Raw genomic sequence first — 26322 nt, 5'->3', positions numbered from 1 at the left:
AATTACTACATCATCTGTAACATAGTCTACAAGTTGCTATAGTAATAGATGATATCTAATTTGGGAAAAATTTCTAATCTACATGTGGCTAGCTTTCCGCAAAATCTATATAATTCACCATATATGATTGATTGTTTAATTGTTATTGTTTATCTTTGTTAATTTTGAAGGATTATCATGTTATCTTAATGAGATTTTATTAAAAAATATTTTTTGCACACTGTATACCAGAGGGAAAGGCAGAGGGAACTAAGTGTTGAGACAGTTCGTTCCCTACGCATTTTTTGAGTAACGGAACTCTGGTCTTATTTACTAAAAAATAATTCATACCTGCCTTTGAAAATTGAAGGTAAGTGAGTGAAAATTATAGTGTTTATAGTCAAACGCTCTACCACGATGACCTCACATAATTTTTCTCTCTCTTCCTATTATGCTTATAATATAATAACGTGTCGAAAACATAACTCCTGAACTGATCTTAAATAGTTATGTTCTAAATTATACTATTTACATTAAGTATTAAATCTTTCTGTCTCTCTCTCTTCTATGCAATTTTATCTCTTTAATTTGTGCTTTCTTCGTCTTTTCCTTCCACTTCGCTCGATTTTACGAGTTGTAGACGACGCTTCGTCTACAGAAACGTAGCAGGCATTCGTTATATATTTACTTCTACTAATTCCATTAGATATAATCATATATTTTTTTATTTCCAAAACAATCGAAAATTTAGAAATTGCAATATTAATAAAAAGGTGATTGAAATTGAATATAGAAATTACTATATATGCGCTTTAAAAGATCCCAGTCGAGTAAATTAAATATTAAATATTTTCATATCCTCGTTCTGGTAATGAGGCAAAGCTCTGTGATGAGTTCCGCCACTTAACACGCAATGCCTCCAGAATTTGACGGTGACTGGAGAACGGAAGTGTCATGAACTTAATGGGAACGGAGTGTCTTAACACTAGTTTAATAGGTTCCCTAGGTAAGTTAAAAAAACATAATATATATCTGTACTCATATAGTCAAATTTCAATTTCAATAAATTCTTATAACTAGGAAGTAAGTAGCCTTTGTCCTTTTATATTTATATAGATAATAAAACATGTTTTTATTTAACTGTCACTACTGTATGTGATAAAGTTAGTTTCTTACGCTGTTAAGATGATGTCATTCTTAATTTTAGAAATGTCTTATGTGTAGGTAATTTATAACGTTTACCTGTTGAGTTAAACATGCTATGTCTATAGGTAATTTAAATACTCTTGATGCTCAATTTGTTAGACGTAAAAATATATTCCAAAAAAATCATCATCATCAACAGCCATCTTTTGTCCACTGCTGGACATAGGCCTTTCCCAATTCCCAATACCCACTTCCCACGTCGTGTTTTGTTTAAGAAATTGGGAAAATATGGATATTTTTAAAAAAAATATTTGTATCTCCTGTACATTTTCTCACCGCGTCCCTGTGGCGCCACTCTTTATAATATTATTTATTATATAATTTGTATGTTATTTTCTGTGATACTTAGAGAGAAAATATTTGAAAGAAAAACTACTTAAATATGATTCACTGGGTGGATGTAATAAAAGAGAATGACTGTGTTTATTCACATAATATAACATTCTGAAGATGAAAGAAGGTCAAGAGGGAGATACGTTGCTTAGCAACATCACGCCTGCTCGCATAAAATAGCAGCTTGCTTTCTCACTTTTGGCAGGCGCTACAGACTTTTCATACTTATTATACCGACATTTAATATTTTTTATTGATTAATAATAAAATTGTAATACACATTACATTTTACCCTTAAAATTAATTCTATTTTATATTTGTTATTATAAATTCTATTTAATGAAAATCACGAATAATTACTACTACATTAAAAGACAAATGATAACGTAATGTCCATCCAATGACCTCTGGCCGGTGACGTCATGTCTGCGAAGGGTAATGCTTGGAAATTTTAATCAATTGATGAATTATGATCTATGGTATGGCACTGAGAGCCCAGAGACAGTGTGCACTGAGGCATGGCGACCCGTCGACGCCAGGCCCGCCCGTATCGACAGGCGACCGCCGCGCACGCGTGCTGGCTGCCAGAGTAACTGCCAGGGACACACGCATGCGTCCCGGCTGCCACTGTGCTGTGGACGTGCGGACTTGCGACACACGACTCCTCTTCACGCCGTTCATAATTGATCGGCCAGTCGATAAACTGCCGGTGCGCGATACTTTAATTATTATTTATATGAAATAAAGTTATTTTCAATTGGATATATGTATGTTGTAATGGCCTCGTAGTGATTGTGTTGACGATCGAGTGATGTGTAGTGTCCCGTGAAACATGGAAGTGGCTAAGGAGAATTCGGGTTTCCACGACGATTTTGGGGACGACGATGGAAATTCTCGTCGGTGTATGTTGGACGGTTAGTATATCTGTGGAATGTGAAATAGTCATTGAATTATTTATTGTAGCTTGCCCTCTTGATTCTTAATTAATCAAATTTAATTAATTCTTGGGATAAATCACATATATTGTGAGTTAGTCGGTGTAGTATTGATTTTCAATGCAAATGTCATTGGAGACAACGGCGTCGTGTTTATGTATGGACGAATACTTCGCTCATTGTTTGGACACCTTTCTGATGTGACTCATTGTAAAAACATTTATAACCAAAGGAACTTTAAAGAATTTGAAACTGTAAAGATTAATAATCACTCTACAATTTGATAATTTACATATTATGTTCTAAGAAGTTGTTACTAACTTACCTTGTTAGATTTAACCTCTACAGGATTTTATATTTATTTCTTGCGCCAAGTTGTTACATCAAGGTTTTCCTCTATTTGTCTACAGTTTAAATTAAAAATTGTCCATTAATTATAATAATTTATGTAGTCTTCATAGAGAAGAGAAGAGATTTAAAATTAGCTATTTACATAAGCTTTACGCTGTATCCCGCATGTAGCAGGGTAGGCAGACGGAGCCTAGTGTTAAAACACTCCGCTCGCCACTTTCCGCCGAATTCTGAAGGCATTACGTTTTGAGTACATGCCTGAATAGAGCGGAAATCGCTGAGACACATCGCTTTTTGTCGATTATTTTATATTCATGTCGTATAGAAAAAGCACAAAACCAGTTTTAATTATTATTAATTGCTTCACTTATTATTTAAAGTGTACAAATTTACGTTTCTTTATAAACGTATAATAAAAGTCTCTACATATATAAAAAGAGAGGTCAGATATTGTGAGTCACAGAGGTACAATAAAACAAAAAACCTGAGTAAAGTCGGCACGAAGGGCTCGTCCAGATGGCATCCCGTTTTGGCAAACGTACCTTGGCTTGGATCCTTGCAACGTGCCGCGGCGTGCGTTCACCCTGACTCCCCTCAACTTTTATAGGGTTTTAAAATCGATACCGAACCCCCTACGTATTATACTTACTATTAACTACTAGCGGTGTTTTTATAACGCTTCCTAATCGCTGAGAATCGATTGAATTGCAGCAAAGATTAATTTGCAATCTCGTTAATATTCTCAATGTCACGTGGTTTGATAGAGTTGTGACGATTGATATTAATTCACTTGTCACGGAAAAATGATCTTAATAAAACTTGCCTTAACAGTCTTGGCGCAGGGACACAAGTGGGTGATTGTAAACGCGAATGGGTGTGGGTTCGATCCCACTTGGTGAAATATGGTATACTATTTTCATTTCTTCGCTCTGGTGTTGAGCCCCACTTAACACACAATGCCACCACAATTTGACGGAAAATAAGGAACGAAGTGCCTTTCCAGGTTAGGTTCCCTCTGCCTACTCTGCTGTCCGCGGGATACAGCGTGAAGTAAATTTATTTATCTATTAGTAAACTTTTATATTTCATTTCTTTTAAATTGTTATGTTATACTTTAGTTTATTGAGTCGCGTGGCCTCGTTTTCGTGTCGTGTTAATTTGCCCGCGGCTTTGCCGACACAAAATCAGTACTGATAAGAATGGAACGTAAACTAGTTATAATGTGATTCTTAAAATATAAGCTGGTACATTGACATTATTTCCTAATTGTACGGTGACACTAATTTCGTAAGTTTATAAGTCGAAAACTGCTGTCTAGTACGTCGTATATTTAACAAATGTTTAATATAAAACAGACAATCAATGTCATTAAAAAACATTATTAAGATATACAAATATATATTATATAATACGAAGAAATAATTCATACAAATATATAAATAATTAAACATGTAGTAAACTATAATATTGACTATACATTTATATTATTGTTAACTATATACCTATTTGGTACCATATTTTTCTTTTGTCTTAATACTATTTTTAATGATATAGTTTTTTTTATTTATTTTTGACGTGATAACGTCTTATAAATCGATGATCGCCGGCTGCACTCCCCACAATGGGTGATTCATTGTCACGTTCCGCCTGAGCCCAGTGTGCAAGCGAGAGGGTGGAAAAAGCGATTGAAGATTGAGGCATGATTCTCTTAAGCGAGGCGTTCGTCTTGTGACGCGTCTATTCATTCATTGCTACTTGTAATTAATCTGTATAATTTAAAAAAAAAAAACTGATTTAAACAAATGTAAATTTATTGAAAAAATGTTTGTTTTCAAGTTATACGTTCTAATATTCCTACTTTTAATAGTTATGAATAAAATGATTGTAATAATAATTTAATTCATAAATATATATAATTTTTCATAAATGTCGTTGTCACGTTAATTATCTTTTGCACACCGACTTTACAGACAGCCAGTTTATTTATTTTTTAGCTTTACATTGTAGTTTACACATAAAAAGCTAGGAGACAATCTAATTTTAAGACTTTTTTACTCAATTTCTTCCCATTCAGTGGAAATCGAACACGCAACCGTCGCGTTTACTATCGCACGCTTGAGCCCCTACACCACTACGGCCTTCAAACATAGTTTTTTTTTTAAATATAAAAGCGTTTTATTTGTAATTTAAAATTTACTTTGATAAATACCTACTAACCGAATTAAACTGTATACTCGTAAATATATAAAACAATCGTAATTTAGTCATAATGTCATCACTATAAGAACAAGATAATGCCAGGATTACTTTACAACCGTGAGAATCATCATTGCTGACTAACAACATTCTAGTTCTTGTTACTTTATTATATAAAAAGTATGACAATATTGTTATGATATAAAAACTTAAAGTAACACGACTCAGTAGTATAGAGTGTGTTCAATTTAAGGAAATGTTTAGCGATGGTGGAAATATTTTTTTCGGCTTCATGCTGTATCTAGCATGTTACAGGCGCCCCAGTTTGCGCTGAATTCTGAAGGCCTGTTAATTTAAAGATTTATTTTGAAAATTATTGTTTCTTTATGTATTTAACATAGAAAAGCATTAGATTCAATTTTGTAAGGCACAGATCAATTACGTTATCATCACGACGGGCATGCCCACAGACCACAAATTTAATTGACTTGTGACGTCAAGCTTTTTAGTTGTCAAATCACAGTTTATTGAGGTTAATAGGCTTACGATTAGACCTACTAGTTACTATATCTACTTAGTAATACTGCAACTTAGTAGTAACTATTTTTAAGAGAAAGCGAAATTTGATGATAACCATAAGTGGGCTCAAAAACCAACTCGGCTTTGTCCGATATGAGGTGGTGGAACCACTATTTCTAAATTCTGGTAAATTAGTGTGAGAGAGAGAGGAGAGTAAGTGCGACAAAGACTGGTTTCAAAACAAATTATAACTTACAATGTATATACATATTTCTAACGAATAAGTTCCTACATATACCTAGGTATATGCTTTCACAGCGTATCGGAAAACAATAGCTTCTTCAATATACGAGTAACACTTATGAACTAATAACTCAATAGACTTTTGAAACCGTATTCATTTTGCTGACACAAGTAGCTAGATTAAATTCTAAATTTAAAATAAATTTAATCTATACTAATATAATAAAGCGGAAGAGTTTGTTTGTTTGTTTGTTTGTTTGTTTGTTTGTTTGTTTGTTTGTTTGTTTGTTTGTTTGTTTGTTTGTTTGTTTGTTTGTTTGTTTGAACGCTAAGATCTCTGGATCTACTGGATCGATTTACTTTGTTTTTGTTTTGTATGAAAGCTGCATTCTTCAGAAGTGCTATAGGCTATATAACATTACATTACACATATATACTAATAAATTAAAATACTTTCTAATTTGACATGCAATTTATTCAGGCATGTTAATAACAACCGTCGTCGCTACGCGACCGCGTTCGTTACCGCGTCATTTTGATATTCATCCTTATGAAAATAAATATAATAGTCACTTTTAGCATTTCATATAGATTGAAATTATATTTCTATAGAAATTATATTCTTATATTTCAAGCAGGCGTAGCCGCGTCCGGGTCCGCTAGTCTATATATACGAGTATATGTGAGGCGGCACAAGGGTGTGACTGTAACGTGACGGTTGTGGGTTCGATCCCCACTCGAGGAAGTGAAATATTTATTTACGTTTATATTTCCATTTTCTTCGCTCTGGTCTCAACACGCAATGCCTCCAAAAATTCGGCAGAAACTGGGGAACGGAGTGTCTTAACACTAGGTTCCCTCTGCCTACACTGCTGTGTGCGGGATACAGCGTGAAACTAATTTTCAAATATATGTATATTTAATTATTTTATTTAATATTTAATTTATAGTTGTTATATCTTATATAATTTATATATAAAATATGTACATACTTTGAAATTTGTGAACTTTCACTGAGCTGTTCAAATAGAAACCATTATTCTTTTAATGAATTCTTAGAATGTACGTTCAAACTGTGCGAGTGAATTTTATTATTTAAATTTTATTATTACACAAAGCTGCTTGATTCTCCCCTTTGCTTCATCACAAACGTCAACTAAAAACTCCAATAATGAACTCAATATATAGGGGAACATTAATGAAAATGCAAATGCACAAAAATAAAAGACGCTTATATAAAACAAACAAAACCCGTATAAACTTCTAAGGAATATACTTCATATACAATTTCATATTGCTTTCAAAACCTCCCTCTAGAATTACACGATATGTATAACCATTACATACCTACATAGGCAACTCTCCCAACCCTTACCATAACAGAAAATAGCGCATCTCGTTAAAACCAGAAAGCCTATTTCTTCTTCTATTTTTGACTATATACATTCATAAGAGAATATTGTATGAACGTGGCCCTTATTTTCTGTTTTTCAAGGTCCACATTTGTCACGCCGGAGCCATAATCTTGACTGCTGCGCAAATCGATAGTGCATAGCGAATCGTGTGTGGAAGCTGCAATTTATTGCTTATTGTACGAGGGAGTTATGGCAGTGTTGGATCTAGTGACACATGCATATGTTTACTTTAATTATTTTTACGAATTTAAACTTTTTGAGTCTTTTATTTATGAACATATGCATTTAATTAAAAACAATAAATAAACTGTACTAATAAATAATATGTATTAAAAGATGCTTTTTTCGTATTAACTAAAGCGAAGGCTCGCCTTTAAAAGCTTTATATTGCACCTGCGTAGCAGCTGCATATGCATCTACCGCGGGGATCTAAGAAACAAATCATGGAATGCATTTTAGCCTATAAATTAGATTCATTATATTTTTAATGACGAAATCACACAGTCGTAGCGCAGGTGGCAAGGGCTTACCTGTACACGCGATGGTAGTGGGTTTATTCGAATTTTCTATTTAATTAAATCACAGTATCACTCCACTTAACATGCTATGCTTCCAAAATAGTAAAGACACGGTGAAAGTTAACAATGGATCACTTTAGATTCTTTCTTGTTTTACAAGAAAAAATAATAAAAAAAATGTTTTTTATCAGCTTCACGCTGTATCCCGCACACACCAGGGTAGGCAGAGGGAACGTCGTGTTAAGACTCCACTTTCTGCCGAATTCTAAATAGGTATTCCGTGTTTAGTGGCAGAACTCAACGCCGCGAAATTCAATAAAATAATATTAATAAATATAAAATTAAAAATACAAGAAAAATATAAATATTTATTTTTTTCTCTCCAAAACCAAATATCAAGCTCTACGTTTCATACAAGTGTTGGTAAACGACGACGTTGATGATACGAACGATTGCGTTTTCTATAGATCACAAGGCGAGTCATGGTGAATAATTACAGGTTTTTTTTATAATAAGTGGACACGTTCAGAACCGGTACGCCTGCCCTTGAACTGAACAGCATCTCAATATCCGGTTTTACTTATTTCTCTTAATACGTACTTTGATGACGTTTTAAAAAATAGTATATACATAAGTACATTTTAATGCATGTATAAAAAAGATATATTAACTTAAACATTTTAAAAAGAAGTATCTTAAATATATTTTATTTATTTACATTGATTAATACAAAATTAACTAAAAATCATCTTTAACTAATCTTAGTACTTATGTTAGAAAGTGTTATAATAGATAGAGCAGCTTTCCTGCTCTAAAAATTAAAATATCCAATTCAAAAATGTTTATAACTATTAAATAATAAATAGGCATGGTAATATAATAATAATTAAAAAATAAACAAACTATTGCCAATAGTGGAACAAAATTTCAAGTTATCGTTAGTTATGGTATCAGAGAAAGGAAGTTCTTTCCGATAAGAGTCGTTTTTAAGCAGTACTACCTTTTGCGTCCGGTTCTTGACCCAGCAGTTAAGCGATAGCCTCTCGAGATGTTTGTCGAGACTTTTCGCTATGGAACCGTTAACTTAAACGAGGCATTGGTAGTACCAATTTGGTACAATGATAGTAGGATCGACAGTTTGCATCGACATGGCATTAATAAAAGCACCTGTGGGTCAAGTCTAAATCTATCTATATATATAAAATCGAAAGGTCACTCACTCATCACGAAATCTCAGAAACTACATGTGCTAGGAATCTCAAATTTTGCATAGGTGTTATTTATAGGACGTAGATGCTCGCTAAGACGGAAATTTGCAATATTCCACTTCTAAGGGGTTGTTTTTGGGGTCGAAAGTTTGTATGAAATTTCGTTACTACGAGTACAAATGCTATGAGTCTAAAATTTTGCATAGACGTCACTATGACGTAGTCATGGAGACAGAAATTAATAATAACATAGTACACGCGGGCGAAACCGCGGGCGGGCCGCTAGTATATATATAAAATCGAAAGGTCACTCACTCATCACAAAATCTCAGAAACTACATGTGCTAGGAATCTAAAATTTTGCATAGGAGTTATTTATAGGACGTAGGTGCTCACTAAGACGGGAATTTGCAATATTCGACTTCTAAGGGGTTGTTTTTGGGGTCGAAAGTTTGTATGAAACTTCGTTACTACAAATGCTAGGAGTCTCAAATTTTGCATAGACGTCACTAGGACGTAGTCATGGAGACAGAAAGTAATAATAACATAGTTCACGTGGGTGAAACCGCGAGCGGGCCGCTAGTATTTAGTATATTTTCCGCAATTATGAGGTTTTCGTGAAAAATAAAAGAAAAAATTTTTGATTTAAATTTCTAAATATAAAATAAACAAAGTGGCTTTGTAGAATTCTTCTTTTTATTATAAGTAATACCTAGTATTCGTTAAATGCTAAATTATACAATCAATTAGACGTTTCTGCACTTTGCACTTACTTATTGCAAGAAATTCAAGGTTAAGTGTTACAAGTAATCTAAGTCCATGCATGTGTACAGATTACAGAATATATTGTGATTCTTGCTATATGTGATATTAGTTAAACCTAAAATTCTATCTGTCCAGAAACTCCGTTTTTGACCTTCCACCAGAATTCTAGACTGCGTGTTCTGTGGCGGATCTTAACGCCGCGGTTTATCTTGCCAGAGCGGGGAAATTTCAATAATTCAATTTTTACAAATGAGGATCGAATTCACAGCCATTGCGTGTACCATGGTGGTGTCAAGTATGAAAATCTTTAAATATTTTAGTGAAAGTATTACAATTTAACATAAGCTTGTGTCAAATTAAATAAGGTTAAAGCGACACCATTTGCAGAACACTAAATAAATATTCATCTATCATTATATTTAATTTGAGTGCGAGAATAATTTTATAAATGCACTTAAAAGGAAACTTAAAACGACCCCATTAGCTTTGATATTCAAACTTTCCTAGCACTAACGATCTCCGCGCGCATTTAAATTCAATTTTAAAGAAGGATTTGAATAGCAAAGGTCATTAAAATTTGACTGTCAAAAGAAAGCCTAATTAATTTTCATAACTAAATCTTATATATTTATAATAAAACTATAGAATTTTATTTATTTAATACCATTTTTTAAAGTTACTTAATATATCTAATTAGAATAACAACCTAACATTTCACTTAAAAGTTAAACATCTTTAATATCGAAAGTAATTTCATGAAATAATTAAAATTTCTTCACTTTCAACTTTGAATACAATTTATAAACACTGTAAAGTATAGACAATATATACTTAGTATGGCCTTAATGTGACCTTTAGATAATATTATAAAATTACATATTTGTAATATTATGGCCATTCGCGCAAGGTTGATAAAATGACTGTAAACACGACTGGTTGTGGGTTCGATTCCCACTCGAGGAAATATTAATAATGTTTAAGATTTAATGAACAGATTTTGATTGATTTTTTATTTTATTTAGTAATAAAATATACATAGTTCTAACTTGTCAATAAACTTGTAATAAGTAATAAAAATATATTACTTATTAAAGTTAACATAAACATTTATTTATATACGTACTAATAGAATCGTAAAAACGAATAATACTTCGAACAAGACCAGTAGTACATGATATCGTGTGTAAAATGATAAGAATGATTGTAAATATGAAAACTGTTAATAGCTGCGATATTGTTTAAATCTTGTTTCGATCATTTTCTTTGTTTTCATATCACTATATTAAGCTAGGTAGTGAGAAAGAACTTATAAAGTACTTCACTTAGCTCTTTTCTTTCTCACTATACCTATGTAATTAGAGTGATAAAACATTTTGAATTTGAACTCACAACTATTGAATATATATCAGTTACGTGGTACCTGGGCCATATCTTCGTTATTTACTATATTATCATTATAAATATTTAAAATTTACTTACAAATCCAAATGCCTCGATACGTAAAGTAAGTAATTAATAATAATATGTTATATATGGCCTGGATGTCTCAGGCATTTTCTTTTCATTGTCTAGATATTGTATAGAATATCTGAATTATAGGTACATATAAAATTTCATAAAAATCGGTCAAGCCATTTTGGAGGACTATGGCAACTAAGCTTAAAATGTAGAGAATCTTCATTTTTCCTGGAGAAAGCTAACATAGCTAAAAAGTAAAAAGTTGAACAGAAAAGAACAAACGAGAAAGGTAAAATTTTCCAATTCCCATCTAGTTAATCTAATGGCAAAAGGAATGGCAAATGTCAACCCATCGCCATTCCGTTTGTAGTGCGCACGCGCAAGGGAGCCAAGCAATTTGTTGAAAGCCGTATCATTTGCTTTAGAAAGTGAGTAGATGGTGCCGCGGCCTCGCCTATGTAGGTACATATTTTGCGAAAATGCTCTTGATTTTGGTCAATATAATTAATTGTGTATACAGTGTGTAAGCTCTGTTACGCATTATGTTGCTGTAATTTTTTTACGATCCCATATACAGTTGCGTGTATGTTTTATTTATCGAAGTGATATTAAATCATACCAAACTACTTCTTGGGGTTTTTTACAGTCCTAACCTTACAGTTGACTATTTCTCGTCATTTGAAATCCTGGTCGATCAATTTATGCCCTCTTATGAGCATACTTTGATAATGGGAGACTTTAACACTTGTCTTTTTAAAAACGATAGTCGAGCGTCTCGTTTACAAAGTTTAGTAAATTCAACTAATTTAAACATTTTACCTCTGGCACCAACTCATCACTTTCCACATTCTAATCCTTCTCTTCTTGATTTAATTTTAGTATCTTCCATTGACCATGTCGCGAGGCATGGCCAATGTCCTGCGCTAGCATTCTCCTATCATGATCTTCTTTACGTATCTTACAAAGTTAGACCTCCTAAAGCAAAATCAAGAATTCTTCTGCAGCGCAATTTTGGAGGTATGGATTCGGAGCGGTTAACTGAAGATGCCAGTAAAATTGACTGGACTGTCATTGATAATGCTCGAACAGTAGATGAACAAACTACTATTTTTAATTCTTTTTTAATAACTCTTTATGATACTCATGCACCAGTCCGACCGGTTAGAATTAAACATCTTCCTGCACCATGGCTTACTGCGGACATAAAGAAACTGCAGGAAAAAAAACATACCGCTAAGAGTAAATATATTTCTGACGGAAGTGAGGCAAATAGAAATAAATATGTGAGAGCTCGTAATCGCTGCAACAGGGTTTGTAGAGATAGTCAACGACGCCATATCTATAAATCAGTAATCGAAGAAGATGATCCAGCTAAAGTCTGGAAATTTCTTAAATCCCTTGGAGTCGGTAAAACAAAACATACAGTTAATCCAACAAATTTAGATTTAAATTCTCTTAATCAACATTTCACTTCTTCTAGTACAATCGATAGTACGAATAAATTGAAAACATTAATTGATCTTTCCTCTTTACCCGCTCCACAGACTCCTCCTTTTAAATTTAGTCAATTCACTGTATGTGATGTTAAGAGAAATATTATCGCTATTAAGTCGGGTGCAGTCGGCGCTGACTGCATTAGTCGTAAAATGATCATTCCTATAATAGATCTATTAGCTCCTGTAATTACATCCATTTTAAATCGTTCCATTCTCCACGGTGATTTCCCTTCCATTTGGAAAGATGCCCAAATTCTCCCATTACCAAAAAAATCTAATCCGTCTTCCTTTTCCGATTATCGTCCGATTTCTATCCTTCCATTGTTATCTAAAGTGCTAGAACGCCTTGTACATAAACAACTAAGCACATTCCTTTCAAAACACAATTTCCTAAACTCCTTACAGTCCGGCTTTCGCCATGGTCATAGTACGACTACTGCTCTAGTCAAGATCACCGATGACATCAGACATGGCATGGATGATCGGAAGATAACGGTGCTGACATTATTAGATTTTAGTAATGCCTTCGGCACTGTTGATTTTGACATTTTACTTGCATCACTGACTTCTCTTAACATATCTCCTGAGGTAATTGATTGGTTTCGTTCTTACTTGTGCGGACGCCGACAGCGCATTCGAATAGATGATTCATATTCTGAATGGTCTTTCACTAGTGCTGGCGTCCCACAAGGTGGCGTGTTGTCCCCTCTCCTTTTTTCAATTTTTATTAATACCATCTGTCTTAAAATTTCTTCTCTCTATCACCTGTATGCAGACGACTTACAAATCTACTCACAAGGTACTCTCACTGAGCTACCCAATACCATCCAGAACATTAATAACGATCTTGAGCAAATTTCGGTTTGGAGCAAACATTTTGGACTTACTATAAATCCTTTAAAGAGTCAAGCAATTGTTATCGGTAGTCCTAGAATACTGTCGAAAATTGACTTAGCACATATGCCCACTATAATGATCGATGGAACTTCCATTCCATTTAGGGAATCTGTTAGGAATTTGGGTGTAGTTATTGATAAGCATTTGTCTTGGGAACCCCAAATAGGAGAGATAAGTAAAAAGATTTATGCTGCTTCTGCATCTCTGCGTAGGCTGCGCAATTTCCTACCAATACCTACCAAAATTGCGCTGGCAAACTCACTCCTATTACCAATTCTCGATTATGCTGATATTTGTTATCTCGACATTAAAGAGGAGCAACTGAATAAACTTGAGCGACTTCAAAACCTTTGCATTAGGTTCATATTTGGTATACGTAAATATGATCATATTTCTGAATTTCGTGATAAGCTCAAGTGGCTCCCTATCCGCCTTCGCAGGAATACTCATATACTTCATCTTCTCTATTCCGTGCTGTTTAATCCTTCTACTCCTCCTTATCTGAAGAAACAATTCAGGTTTCTACATGATGTTCACTCACTTTCCCTACGTTCCCAGAAAAATCTATTACTTGAAATTCCTCCTCACTCTTCTTCTTTTCTGACTAACTCCTTCACTATTAAAGCTGCCCGACTATGGAATTCCTTACCAATTGAGGTCAGGCATGCCAAAACCTTACAAAAATTTAAAACTTCACTTAAAAACCACTATATGAATATTTAATTTAGCCTTTGTTTTATACTTTTACTTTTCAAAATACTTTATGTATAAATATTATATCTATGATTTGTATGTATATATATATATATATGTTATTTATTGTTTATTATTATATTTATTTATATAAATATTTATTTGTAGTATATATATACATATATATGTATATGTATTTTATTTTTATTTCTACTATTAAACAATGTCCTGCAATTTAATGCACCACCCACCATCTTTTTTATACAACTCCAACGACCAAAGGTTGCCTGGAAGAGATCGCTTTAAGCGATAAGGCCGCCTTATTGTACATGTGTTTCAATGTATTTTGTATATAATTTTTGTAAATTTTTTATGTGCAATAAAGTATATTGTATTGTATTGTATTGTATTATTAAAAACACATTTCCAATTAAAACAAAATTCCAATTCCATTCCAATTCACCTATTATAGGTATATCATTTTAGAATATCTAAGCTAATTTCTACAGACCAGCAGTTTCATCTAACTTAAATTAAGCACGCGTCCACATGCATTTGAGAATTACCAATAAATAGCGATAAATAAAATGTATACTAGTACTAAAATCATAAACATTTTTTTTTCGGCTTGGCTTTTGCTATTGACCTGGATTGACAGAGTCATCGGGCGAGAGTAGCTTGTCCCTGAAGAAAAAGTAGGAGATTTGATGGACCCTCGGGAAAGAACCTCTCCGGCGGGGAATTGAACCTCAGTCTCCCGTGTGACAAGCGGAGATACTGACCACTATACTACCGAAGAGAAAATCATAAACAAAACCGCAAGCATGTAACCGATGCAACGTTTGACGTAACAACACGCAACAATGTAAACAGTAAATATAAACCGTGTAAACCAATTTCTTATCTTTTTCTTTCTCTAGTAAAAGACCGCAAACTTACAAGCTACTTTACACATAGTAAATAATATTACACGATATTCTTCTTTTTTTCTGTTTAAACGTATAATTTTTTTTAGCATCACGCTATATCCCGCACACAGCAGTATAGGCAGAGGGATTCTAGTGTTAGGACACTCCCGTTTCCCATTTTCCACCGAATGCTGGAGACATATAAAGAAAGGAAAACACGATTAAAGGAGATTATTTTACTTACTTAAAGATCAAATAACAATGCTCAGATTTATTTAATTTCACCTTAGGCCTCAGTTACGGCTTAGCAAGTCATAGCCTAAATTCAAAATTCAAATTCTAAATCGAATGAACATATGAACAAAAAGCTACCACCGGTTCGGAAGGCAGTTCTGCTGAGAAGAGCCGGCAAGAAACTCCTAAGGCACTATCATTCATCACCATTTTATAAATAATGTATCACTTTAAACAACTATTAACAAATACGTTGTAACGTAATAGAACATATTAGTATTTGTAAGACAATGCGCTAATTTCACAATACTACGCAGGTTACAATACATCACCCTGAGATGAACATTGAGCAAAGCCATCTTATGTAATCTTAGCAAATATCATGATTATCTTGACAATTAATCTTGTCATTTGATCTATCATTCACATGGGCGTAGAAATAGGGGGAGGGGGGATCCTGTGCCCACCCCAGAATGGTCTGGTGCCCTGAAAATTAAAAAAAAAACAATGGTTTCACGAGCATATCTGTTTAAAGCTAAAGTCTATGCCACCCCAGAAAATATTTCTGGATACACCCATGCCTATAATAAATATATATTTATATTTTTAAGTCCTAAAAGTGGCCATATTTTGAAATGTATATTTACAATAATATAATGTCACTTACCCAACTAACTATTGTCGTCTAAAGCTAATGTTTGTGTAAAATATTAACACAATCGGTTGGTAATAACTGGTTTTAGAGTGACGTCCACAACAAAATAATTTACAAACACATGTGACCCAAATATACTAATTGTCGAAGCTAGTAAAGTTGACAGACACACAGAAAAACATGAATAGGTCTATATATACATAGAGAAGTGTTATATAACAGAGTTTGTTTGTAATTGCTTAGAGGTTTTGTTAAATGCTACTTTGATGATAAATTAACAACATTAAGAAAATATAAGTCTGTACGTATGTATGTATATCTAATATCTCATTGATATTTAAAATAAAGAAAACAATACCAACATTACTGATAACACTATATTATATTACTCTAGTTTTGTTATTAAATCTAACTTAGAATTAGATGAGATGTAAGCAAAACCAAAGACCAAAAATAGATGCATAAAAGCCTTAGCAGAATAAAAGAAATAAAATTATTTTGTCAACGATTCAAATGATTTCAAATTGTCCAAGTTGATGAAACATGAAAATAATTACCGGGTTTCTTAAGAAATGGTAAAGGCCAGCTACATGTTGCCGTAGACAAACGGTTATTGTGTTCAATTTAAATAATTGGTGTCTTACTTCCTTTATTACATAGCATAGTTTGTTTAAGCGCGTGTATAGATTAGTGTTTTTTTGACATCCACTTACAAATATTGTAACCTTATATCTTAGAAATGGCCGTAGGAAGAGAAAAGACCTTTACTAATAAAAAGTTTGACCAGATATTAGAAAAAAAAACCTTTATACGAACATATCTGTGCAAAGCTATAGTCCAGGCCCACCCCAGGAAATATCTCTAGATACGCCCATGTGTTTAGATATTGATTTTCAAAACAACGAAGTAATATTATTTGAAGGATTTGTTAAAAAAAAAATAAAAAAATTGACAAATGAATGTATTTTGCTTAATGTCTACAAAACTAAATTAACCTTTTTACATATATTATAATGCATTTTAATATATATTTTTTATTATAGTACCTACAGATAAAAGGCACTGTCAAATTACAGCAGAACCTTATGAAAATATATATTTTTTTCAATTTCTTGATGTATAAACTAAATGCTAACATTTTACTAAAATAATAATAATGCAAATAATTAATATCTTTAATTATTAAAATAATTATCATTTAAAAATACACCGAGATAGGGTCAGGGCGAGAGCGATAAACGTTTCATTACGAAAATAATACATGTCGAAAACTATATAGATAAGTTCTATGACCCACAAACAAAATCTATATTTGTACGATGACTTTCCACTTAATTGAAATGTCCATACAAATATGTAGACTAACTGATAAACTCATTTAGGGTTCTTTAATAATATTTATATAGACACCTTAAACTAATATTTTGTCAAATAATATGAGTAAACAAATGTTAATTAAATTGTAATCTGTCGCACAACCATAAAAGTTTCATAAAAGAATATGGGAAACATAACCTTTTAGTAAGAATCTAATCATTTTTCGGGAAAAAAAAACTAATTCAAATACAAAAGTCGAATTATTTCAAATAAAAATAAAAAAATATTGTAAAAATATTGTATTTATACGAGTAACTAACTAGCGGCAGCTTTGATTACGAGCGTGAATTAATAATGAAGAACCGTGTGCTTCTTAAGGTATCCATTTCTATTGAGTTCAAATGCACTTTTACTGTTATCTTTAATGCGACAATGAAACAAGTTAATATTATAATATAACAGTAAAAAGAGTAATTTTTAATACTATTTAGAAATAAATAGCTACCTTCAATTTAATTATATAAAACTCCTACTAACTAAAAGAGTAGATTGCCAGACAAACGCTCAGCCGAAACCACTGCTGGTATGTACATAGGTTCCTTTGGATGTGTTAAGGAGGGGCAACAGAGATTTTACATTTTACATATACATATTATAGGAAATTACATAACAATCAAATTAAAACTTAGCATAATTTAATAAGAGTGTATTATAAATTCGGAAAAAAGTCTTATGTTTCATTCAAATCAAAATTTACATATTCATTCATTATTTGGACATTAAACCGTCACGGCTAGTAAATCGGGCAAGTTGAGTCCACGAACTGCGTGTGGTGGTGGTGGTGGTGGTGGTACTATCTGGTGACTGGACGTTACGTGTGTGAGGAATGTGATACCTCGGAGCTTACATATTTCGTGTGTCGTAATTGACGCGTGGACCTCGAGAGGTCGGTTACCTTTGTCATTTTACTTCACATTGGTATTGTTTGTTTGTACAGAAATTTCTTCCTGTATGTATCTTTCTGTTGAAGGTCATAGTGGCGCAGGGAGATAGGGTTTATTATAAATACAATGATTGTGAATTCAAGTGACAATAAGAAGTAATTACTTCCCTCAAATTTATGGTCCTGGGAGTTCCAGTAAACGAAACGCTGCGTTGAGTTCCACTTCTTCACTCAAAACGTCTCAAATTTGGAACTTCTGGACGGAGTATCTTGACACAATGACACTTGACACACTCATCCTTTAATGCAAAACTAAAAAGCATTAAAAATTATTAATTAACATGCATATAAGAAAATAAATTCAACCTTTTTTTTCTAATTTGAGTAAATAAATGTTTAATTCAGTAATTACTTGGTAATGGTAGTCGAGCCAGCTATTGAAATTGTAACAAGGTGTAACAGCGTCGCAACTCAGGTCAAGGACCTCTCAGATATTACCACATTTATTATTTAATTATTAAATGTTCTAGAAAAGTATAAAACTTTATAAGAGGTATCAAATTGTAGTACTTAGAATTGAAAATATTCATGTAAAATTCTTAAGCTTTGCTCATACAGTTTTTATTCAATTATGCGCAAGAACATATCGAGAACAACAACACATTGCGGAAAAATAATAATAATAGAGTCATTCGTGTGACTCTATTATTAATTCTCATCGGAAGTCTCTTCCTCTCTACTTAATTTATTAATAATTTACTAATAATAATACTTGTAGCATCTGTTAAAAAAAACTGATTTTTAAACATTAATCGAGGCGGTATTTGAACTTACTTACCTTTTTAATCTCAAATTGTTTTTCCTTGTGTTAGTACATACACGGTGTAATGTATTACTTTTGTATTTAGTTACTTAGCAGTAGCTGGTAGAACGATGTCATAAATGATATTAATTGAGTAATTATTAAAACAAACATTTTTATCTTATCACCACATTAAATAAAAATGGACTCTAGAATGGACTAATTTCCTTCGAAATCAATTAAATAAAATACATATAATATTTACATATTTGTTAACAAACATCAAATAAAATAAATACTTACACTTACAAAAATTTTTAATTTAGCTTAGTAGAAAGTTACTATGAAAGTTACTATTAAAAAACTACTTCAACACTTATGAACTTGACACGGGGGGAATATTAAGATATTAATTTTTAATGCTTCTTTTTTATTATTTTTCAAGATACTTTTGTTTCTAATACTTCTGTTCAAATATAGCAATATGCATAGATTCCAGTACAATTAGTTCAGTTTCCCAACTAAATTAAAATATATCAAAATTAAATACATACATTACTTTTGTGATAAATAGTACATAGTAAAATATACTACGTATACTCAATCACTTTGTCTATTGACAAAATAAAAGGAGAGTTCTTTGACCGATCAACAATAGAATTCCGGGTAGCAACTTTATAGCACACCTAGGTAATTACTGTGGCTTGCTTTATACATACAGAAATATATATATATATATATATATATATATATATATATATATATATATATATATATATATATCTCTTATACTGTACTCATAATTTAAAAAATGTGTATTTTTTAATAGGAAACTCAAAAAACATTAATTTGGATTGATTTGTATCAAAATCAACATCAATTAGGTTTACATTTACATATACACCGTTATAGCAATAATAAGCAATCTAAAACAAATTTTGAGAAAGTAAAGATTAAAGATACGTACCTATAATATTTGCATGCAGATAACTTATATAAGGCACAATTCTCGGTCGCTTACTTGTAATTTCATGTTAAAATAGATTTGCTATCGGATCACCACGATTCATGACTTTCGCCTTTTGTGTTACATTAGATTTTATTCTCACTTCTCTAAGTGTTAGTAGTTAGTTGGTTTTAACAGGCTTACAACTTCTCGCATTATATCAAGTTCGCTGCAGTATTAATTTTACAATATTTTGAAAGTGTCTCTTTTTATTTGAGTTAACCATATTTCTTTGAAGTTATATGGAACCCAAAAATATTTTTCATTCGGCCATTGCGGCTTAGCTATCGGTGGATATGAAAGATTGGGGAGGACAGGCGATGGCGCGTCGAACTTAATTGCCGTGGTATTTGCTCGGTCCGCCGCTCAGTTCGTTCTGCGCGGCCACAGTGGTTACGTCGTTAGCGCGCTGATTGTGCTGATCGCTGTAAAAAGTATGGCAGCCTCGTCGTGAGTGACCTTCTGACGTTGAGTGCCGATGGCAGAATGGCTGAGGAAACTGAGCAATGCGACTCTATCAACTCCTGGGAGCTCAATGGTCTGAACTCCTTGGACTTATGGGACTATACTGTCGAGCTGGAATGTCTGCAAGGAACTGAAGGTTAGTTGGCTGGTTCATAAAGGAAAGGAACATTGCTGCTGTTACTGGATAATTCGTTATGGACAATAGTATCTGCAAATCATGGAATTCAATATTCTTAGACACTTTTGCCATAGCAATTTTCTTTCAATTGTAATTTCCGACATTCTCATACTACAAATTACTTTTCTATGCAACTTAATGATCAATTCCAAAATCCATTTAAAATTCCAAAGTCCCATAATTGATTTTTTTACTCTACCACCTTTTGTACCGTGATTAGTAGTAGTAGTAATTTCTATACTCATATTTTTTGTAGTGTTATATAAAAAATAGTAAGTACTGATTTAAAATTCAATTAGTTTACAGTTTTTATTATAGTATTTTGCACATATCCAAAATAAAAAAACAAGTAATTAGGTATACGTGTATGTACGCTACAGATAATCAAATGCAACGTTTATCTATCGTTCCGGCGACGGCAACCAGTTATCTTTTTTTATCGATAATCGAGCTATTGTCTTGTGATTACATGTTTTCACCCTCGACACTTATCTTCACGCAAAGTTCCCATAAAAAAAAGCAATAAAGTAATTAATATTACGAGACTGGACAAGTAGACTGTATAAACTATAGACAGACTAAGTTTAACCTTCCATCTCATTTCCTTACGTCTCTTACACAATCTTGTAAATTAATGTAAAAGTGAGTAAATAAGTAAATTTTATAAAACTATGGGCCATTAAATATTTGCTTACTTATAACAGTTACTTCACGTTTCAGAGTCTTGAATTAAGCAACCGCCTTTTTCATACTTATTTTATATTTATTGACCAATTGGTTTTACGTAAATTTCGTTTGTTGTGTCACTTAAGTAAATATATGAACATGAGTTGCATGTTAATTAATATGAAGAACTTTGGAACTGCTCATTTGAATTTTAAAGTACTTAAGTATATATTTAAAACGTCTAGAAACAAGTAAACTTTGATTGTTTCCATGTTTTTAAATGAAATATTGACTTCTGTAGATAGTGTAAACAATGTATATGTAGTAAAATTCATTATAGTAATTAAGTTAAAAAAGCACTTAAGTGACTTACAAGTCTAACTGGTTTTTATTATAAGTTTCCTTAAAAAATATAATTATTATTCTGTGTACAAAATATAAACAAAAGTAATTGTTTTAAAATATATTTCAATAATAAACTAATTTAAAGTTACTAAAACAGTAAACAGATTAAATAGCATGGAAAAAATAAAATCCATTATCTCATTATTATCAACTTTTTAACGATCTATTACTTTCTAGAGCGGTCACCAGGATGTATAATTACTCATATCGATATATCATTAACATGTCATTACTTAATATATTTATTTTAAAATAATTTAGAATTTAGACTTTTCAAACAAACATCTTTGGTTTCATAATTTCATTAAGTTTACACATACATATTTTTTTAAATAAACTCGAGGTTACAACGCAAAATTTTGTTTAACCAACCATACTGAAACGTTACAAAAACATAATGACTAACAGAGTTAAATATAATTATAAATGGACAAAACTCGCTAAGAGTTTTTTTTATAAGTTTTTAATATACCTACCTAGTTTATGAATTTTATAGGTACTGTGTAAAAAATAAGCACGTTTTATTTAAGATAGAAAATTAGTTCCTTCGAAGACTTCTATTTTTCATACGAGACTTAAGTCTTGTTTCCTTAAACCTCATGACCGTTCCTCTTAATTCCTATCAATTTAAAAACATTGAGTGCTGAGTGGTTGAATCCTCGTGTGGAGATTTACCCTTTTTAAAATCAAAACCACTCTAGTGTTACATATTAAAGTATATACTTCCCATATCCATGGCATCAATTTAGACATGCGGCATGCTCCAAATACACTCGTGGTGAATTATTGTTGGTGCGTCATACATTTGTTAATTTCAACGCTCGTTGGCCAATTGAAATTAATAGTATGTATCCTAATTATTATCTTTTAACTTCTTAATACTTGTACGTAATATTTTGCCTTGTATTTAATACATAAAAGCGAATGCATACAAAAAAAATATTTTTTCGTATAACGTAATTTAAAAAATGATGACTTCCTACTTTATTAATAAACAATATAAGTAAATAAAAATATTTCCTTTTGAATATATATACAAGCCAGATGGCACTTTGAGGCCAATCGTGGCGCAGAAGCAGAAGAGATTGTAAACGCATCTGGTACGCGCCACTAAACTCAAGTCTTGTCGCAAGGTTCCCTCAGTCTACCCTGCTGTGTGCGGGATACGGCGTGAAGCTGATTTATTTTTAATCTATTTCTTTATCTATTTCTATCTATTTATTCTATATCTTTTACGTCGATCTGGGAAGATAAAGGATATTGATACGGTACAGGACGATCCGTCAATGTTATGTGTACGTATACCTTATATAAGACACGTTATAACACGATGGTCATCTAGAGGCCATCGTGGTGGAGGAGGTGAATTATTTATTAATATTTTCACTCTTCGTTCTGGTACTAAGGCAAGGCTTAGTTGAGTTTCGCCACTCAACACGTATGTGTGTGTGTTTTCTCTTGAAGCTGAAAAAAATTATGTCATCTGAACGAAATAATATGCTAATTATTAAACATACAATTTGAATAGATACTCAGTGAAATATAAGTAAGCATTAGAATTTTCTTATTTAAATATGATAAATAGTTATTGTAGAAAAAAATATAATTAACTATTTCTCTAACTTTCATATAATTAATTAATTTATTAAATTATATATTAAAATTCTTGAAGACAATTTGAAGTTACTCACTGAACGAGATGCATATCAGTTACGAGAAAATTTATAATACAGAAATTTTTATTGGCACATCTAGAAATATTTTCTAGGGAGAGTCTTTTCTTTCTTAACTTTATTTTCAAAGAGATCTTTGGTGTATAGGTTCTCTTAAATTTTTCAAGTAACATTTTTTGTTAGTTAAAATTTTGAAATGGGCACCAGACTATTCTGGACTGAACACGGCTCATAACGCCCCGTTCCCCATGTTTACGTCCATGGATAAATTCCACGTCTAATTTTAAAAAAAACATGGAAAATGGAGAAACCTAACGTTACAATTGTATTGTTTAAAGATAATAGAATTATATAAAAATAATTAAAAGCCTAGTAAAATTTGAATGATGTCATTAGAAACTTTCTTGTGATAGTAAGTAATCAAAAAGTAGTCTGAATAAGACTTTCAATTTTAGATCATCAATAACTTACGTAACGAAATGAAAAGAAAAGAAAAAATTATAACAAAAAATTATAATATCTCATCAGTTTATTTTCATTAATCTCTTTGCTTGTCAAATTACTATGTTATTTTTGCTAGGCTTTATAGATAGGTACAGCTAAGTATATTTTAAAATTATTTCTTATAATAAACGTTTATATAATTTTTTACCATGGCCTTTAATGCAAATTTAAAAATATGTCACATCTGTAAATAAGTGATGAATATTATGTAAGTTTGTAGCTTGTTTGCCAAATGTCATTGAACGATGTCTTTGCTCACACACTCTCGCGTCAATTCTCGCGAAATTATTCGGGATACTAGCAGAGTGTACTTGCATTACGATCGACCAAAGTGCTGATCCAAATATGCATTTTTGACCAAATAAAAAGATATTATAAATCACAGAATTTGTCTACATCGCGTCGGGAGAACCGAGGGTCCACCGAGGCAGACCCAGCCTCATTCACTAGAACACAGTATCGATGATACTGGAGGAAGGTCAGGGTAGCATTTGGCGCTTCGTTCTCCGCTGCTACCCCACTAGGTAAAACGCGCGAAGCTAAAAAAAAAACATTAGTGCTAAGTGAACAAATTGTCGATTACGAGCTAATTGTTCTATAACGTTATAACTGGATTTAACTATATTATCTATCATTAATATTATATACCTACCAGCTACCTACATACAGCTTTATTACCCAAGCAACTAACTTAATCATTAGACTAAGTAATGTGGGCTTATGTAACGTGATAATTATGTTATATTTTAATTTTTCTTTAATAACACGTATAAGAATGGCAAGTTATACTATTATGCACGCAAACTAACTGTTATCTCACACAGCTTGCAATATTTTCACACAAACTTTGAATGTACTATGTAGGTGGAAAAATTCACACATGTTGGAATAATTTAACAACAGATTCTCATTCGTAGAAATTATATAGCATAAATTATTATCAAACGAGGAAGTACTTATATAGTAAGTTTTTATTGTATTAAAATTAATTCACTAGCAGCCTTATTTAAAATTTGTTATGAGCGCTTAACTGCCATAATTAAATGTACTGAGACCTGCTTAAAACCAGTCAAAGTAGGTAGGCTGGTCATTTAGAAAAAAAAAACGGGTATTTCCTAGACTCTTCAAGATCATAACATCTAGAAACTCTATTACAGTTTACGGTCGAACAAGCTAAATTTATAACTAGCTTTGTTTCATTATTCATTGACCTTATTTTTTGAATATACTTGAAATTTTAAAGTTTAACTCTGCAAGGTTGGCAACGCGGTGTACGTTTGCCTTTCACGATGGTATCTTGGCCGACATGCCAGGCTTTGTGAAGACTTGAGACAAGGCAGCCAGCTATGTGTCATGCGTTACTCTCAAAACGAAGCGGTCCACGTGACTGCTACGCGTCTTACGCCACGCCGTGATTATTATCCATTCTTCATCTGAACAAGCGTTGCGTTGGCGCAATCGACCGGCGCTTTTACGACCGCCTCTAGACCACGACCGTGATTACTAACATTACAGAATAAACAAGAAATGGCTGCCTTGAATGAATTTTGACATAATAGCCACGCAATTGTTTTAAAAAAATGTAGTTTTAAAACGCGCGGAGCGCGTGCCAAGTTTCTGGGTTTCAGAACAGGCGAGCAGCACCGTGTGTTATTTTACACGAACCATTTGAAGCCACTTTTTACCTATTCGTAACTCAAAAACTATTCCACCTAAAGCTGTCATATTTAGCTCAAATATTTAGACCCCCTACCTGTATACGTGTATAAAATTTCATAAACACAGCTCAAACAGTTATTTAGATAATGACGTCCAAAAATCGTAAATTTTTAGGGGGGTGACTGACCTATAGACCTTAATGTTAACCAAGTTCCAGATGATCTAGAATGGTGAAATTTAGCATCCGGTTAAGTAATTGGGTGTATGTCAAGGGAAAAATCCGAAACTAGTATTTTTTTAAATATTTTCTTATAATTTTTCAATAAATAGATTCAATTAGGAACATTTACTTATAGCACCTGTAATGAAAGCATAGCAATCAAAGTTAATGATAACTGATTTTTAGGCATAGCGCCTGCCAACAAAATAAGAGCAATGCATTATTTATATATATTTGCTTTTATTTATGTCACACGTTAGTAAATATTTTATTTGTTTTGTAGACTAACTTCACTATTACTTACGTAAGCCATCTCAAACAACACGATGCTTTCAAGTATATTTTAAGATAAGATATGTCTCCAATTGTAGCTGAAAATGACTCTAATTTATGTCCTGAGAAAGCCTGTCATCATGTGGACTTCAAGGGCTTCACGTAAAAATATAAAAATATAATAAATGGATTAACATCCTTC

At 32.3% G+C, this 26322-nt stretch overlaps 1 protein-coding gene across 3 annotated transcripts in view; it reads left to right on the top strand.

Moving 5' to 3' along the window:
- Cen (cerebellar degeneration-related protein 2-like) overlaps positions 1-26322 on the top strand; it is a 76650-nt gene that overhangs the window by 41085 nt on the left and 9243 nt on the right. The window contains exon 1 of one of the 3 annotated variants that reach the window (XM_085205293.1): positions 2153-2432. The exons of 1 other annotated variant lie outside the window; for it this stretch is intronic. In XM_085205293.1, the coding sequence (XP_085061419.1) occupies positions 2351-2432 (82 nt within the window). In that variant the 5' untranslated portion in view covers positions 2153-2350. Of the gene's footprint in view, positions 1-2152; positions 2433-20445; positions 20679-26322 lie in introns of those variants that run through there. One more of the 3 variants, XM_085205292.1, reaches the window with a different exon arrangement.

The sequence above is a fragment of the Heliconius melpomene genome, chromosome 20 (genome assembly GCF_056956725.1).
Source record: "Heliconius melpomene rosina isolate 202511_hmr_F chromosome 20, ASM5695672v1, whole genome shotgun sequence".
Lineage (NCBI taxonomy): Eukaryota > Metazoa > Arthropoda > Insecta > Lepidoptera > Nymphalidae > Heliconius > Heliconius melpomene.
This window is presented reverse-complemented; position numbering and strand designations above follow the sequence as displayed.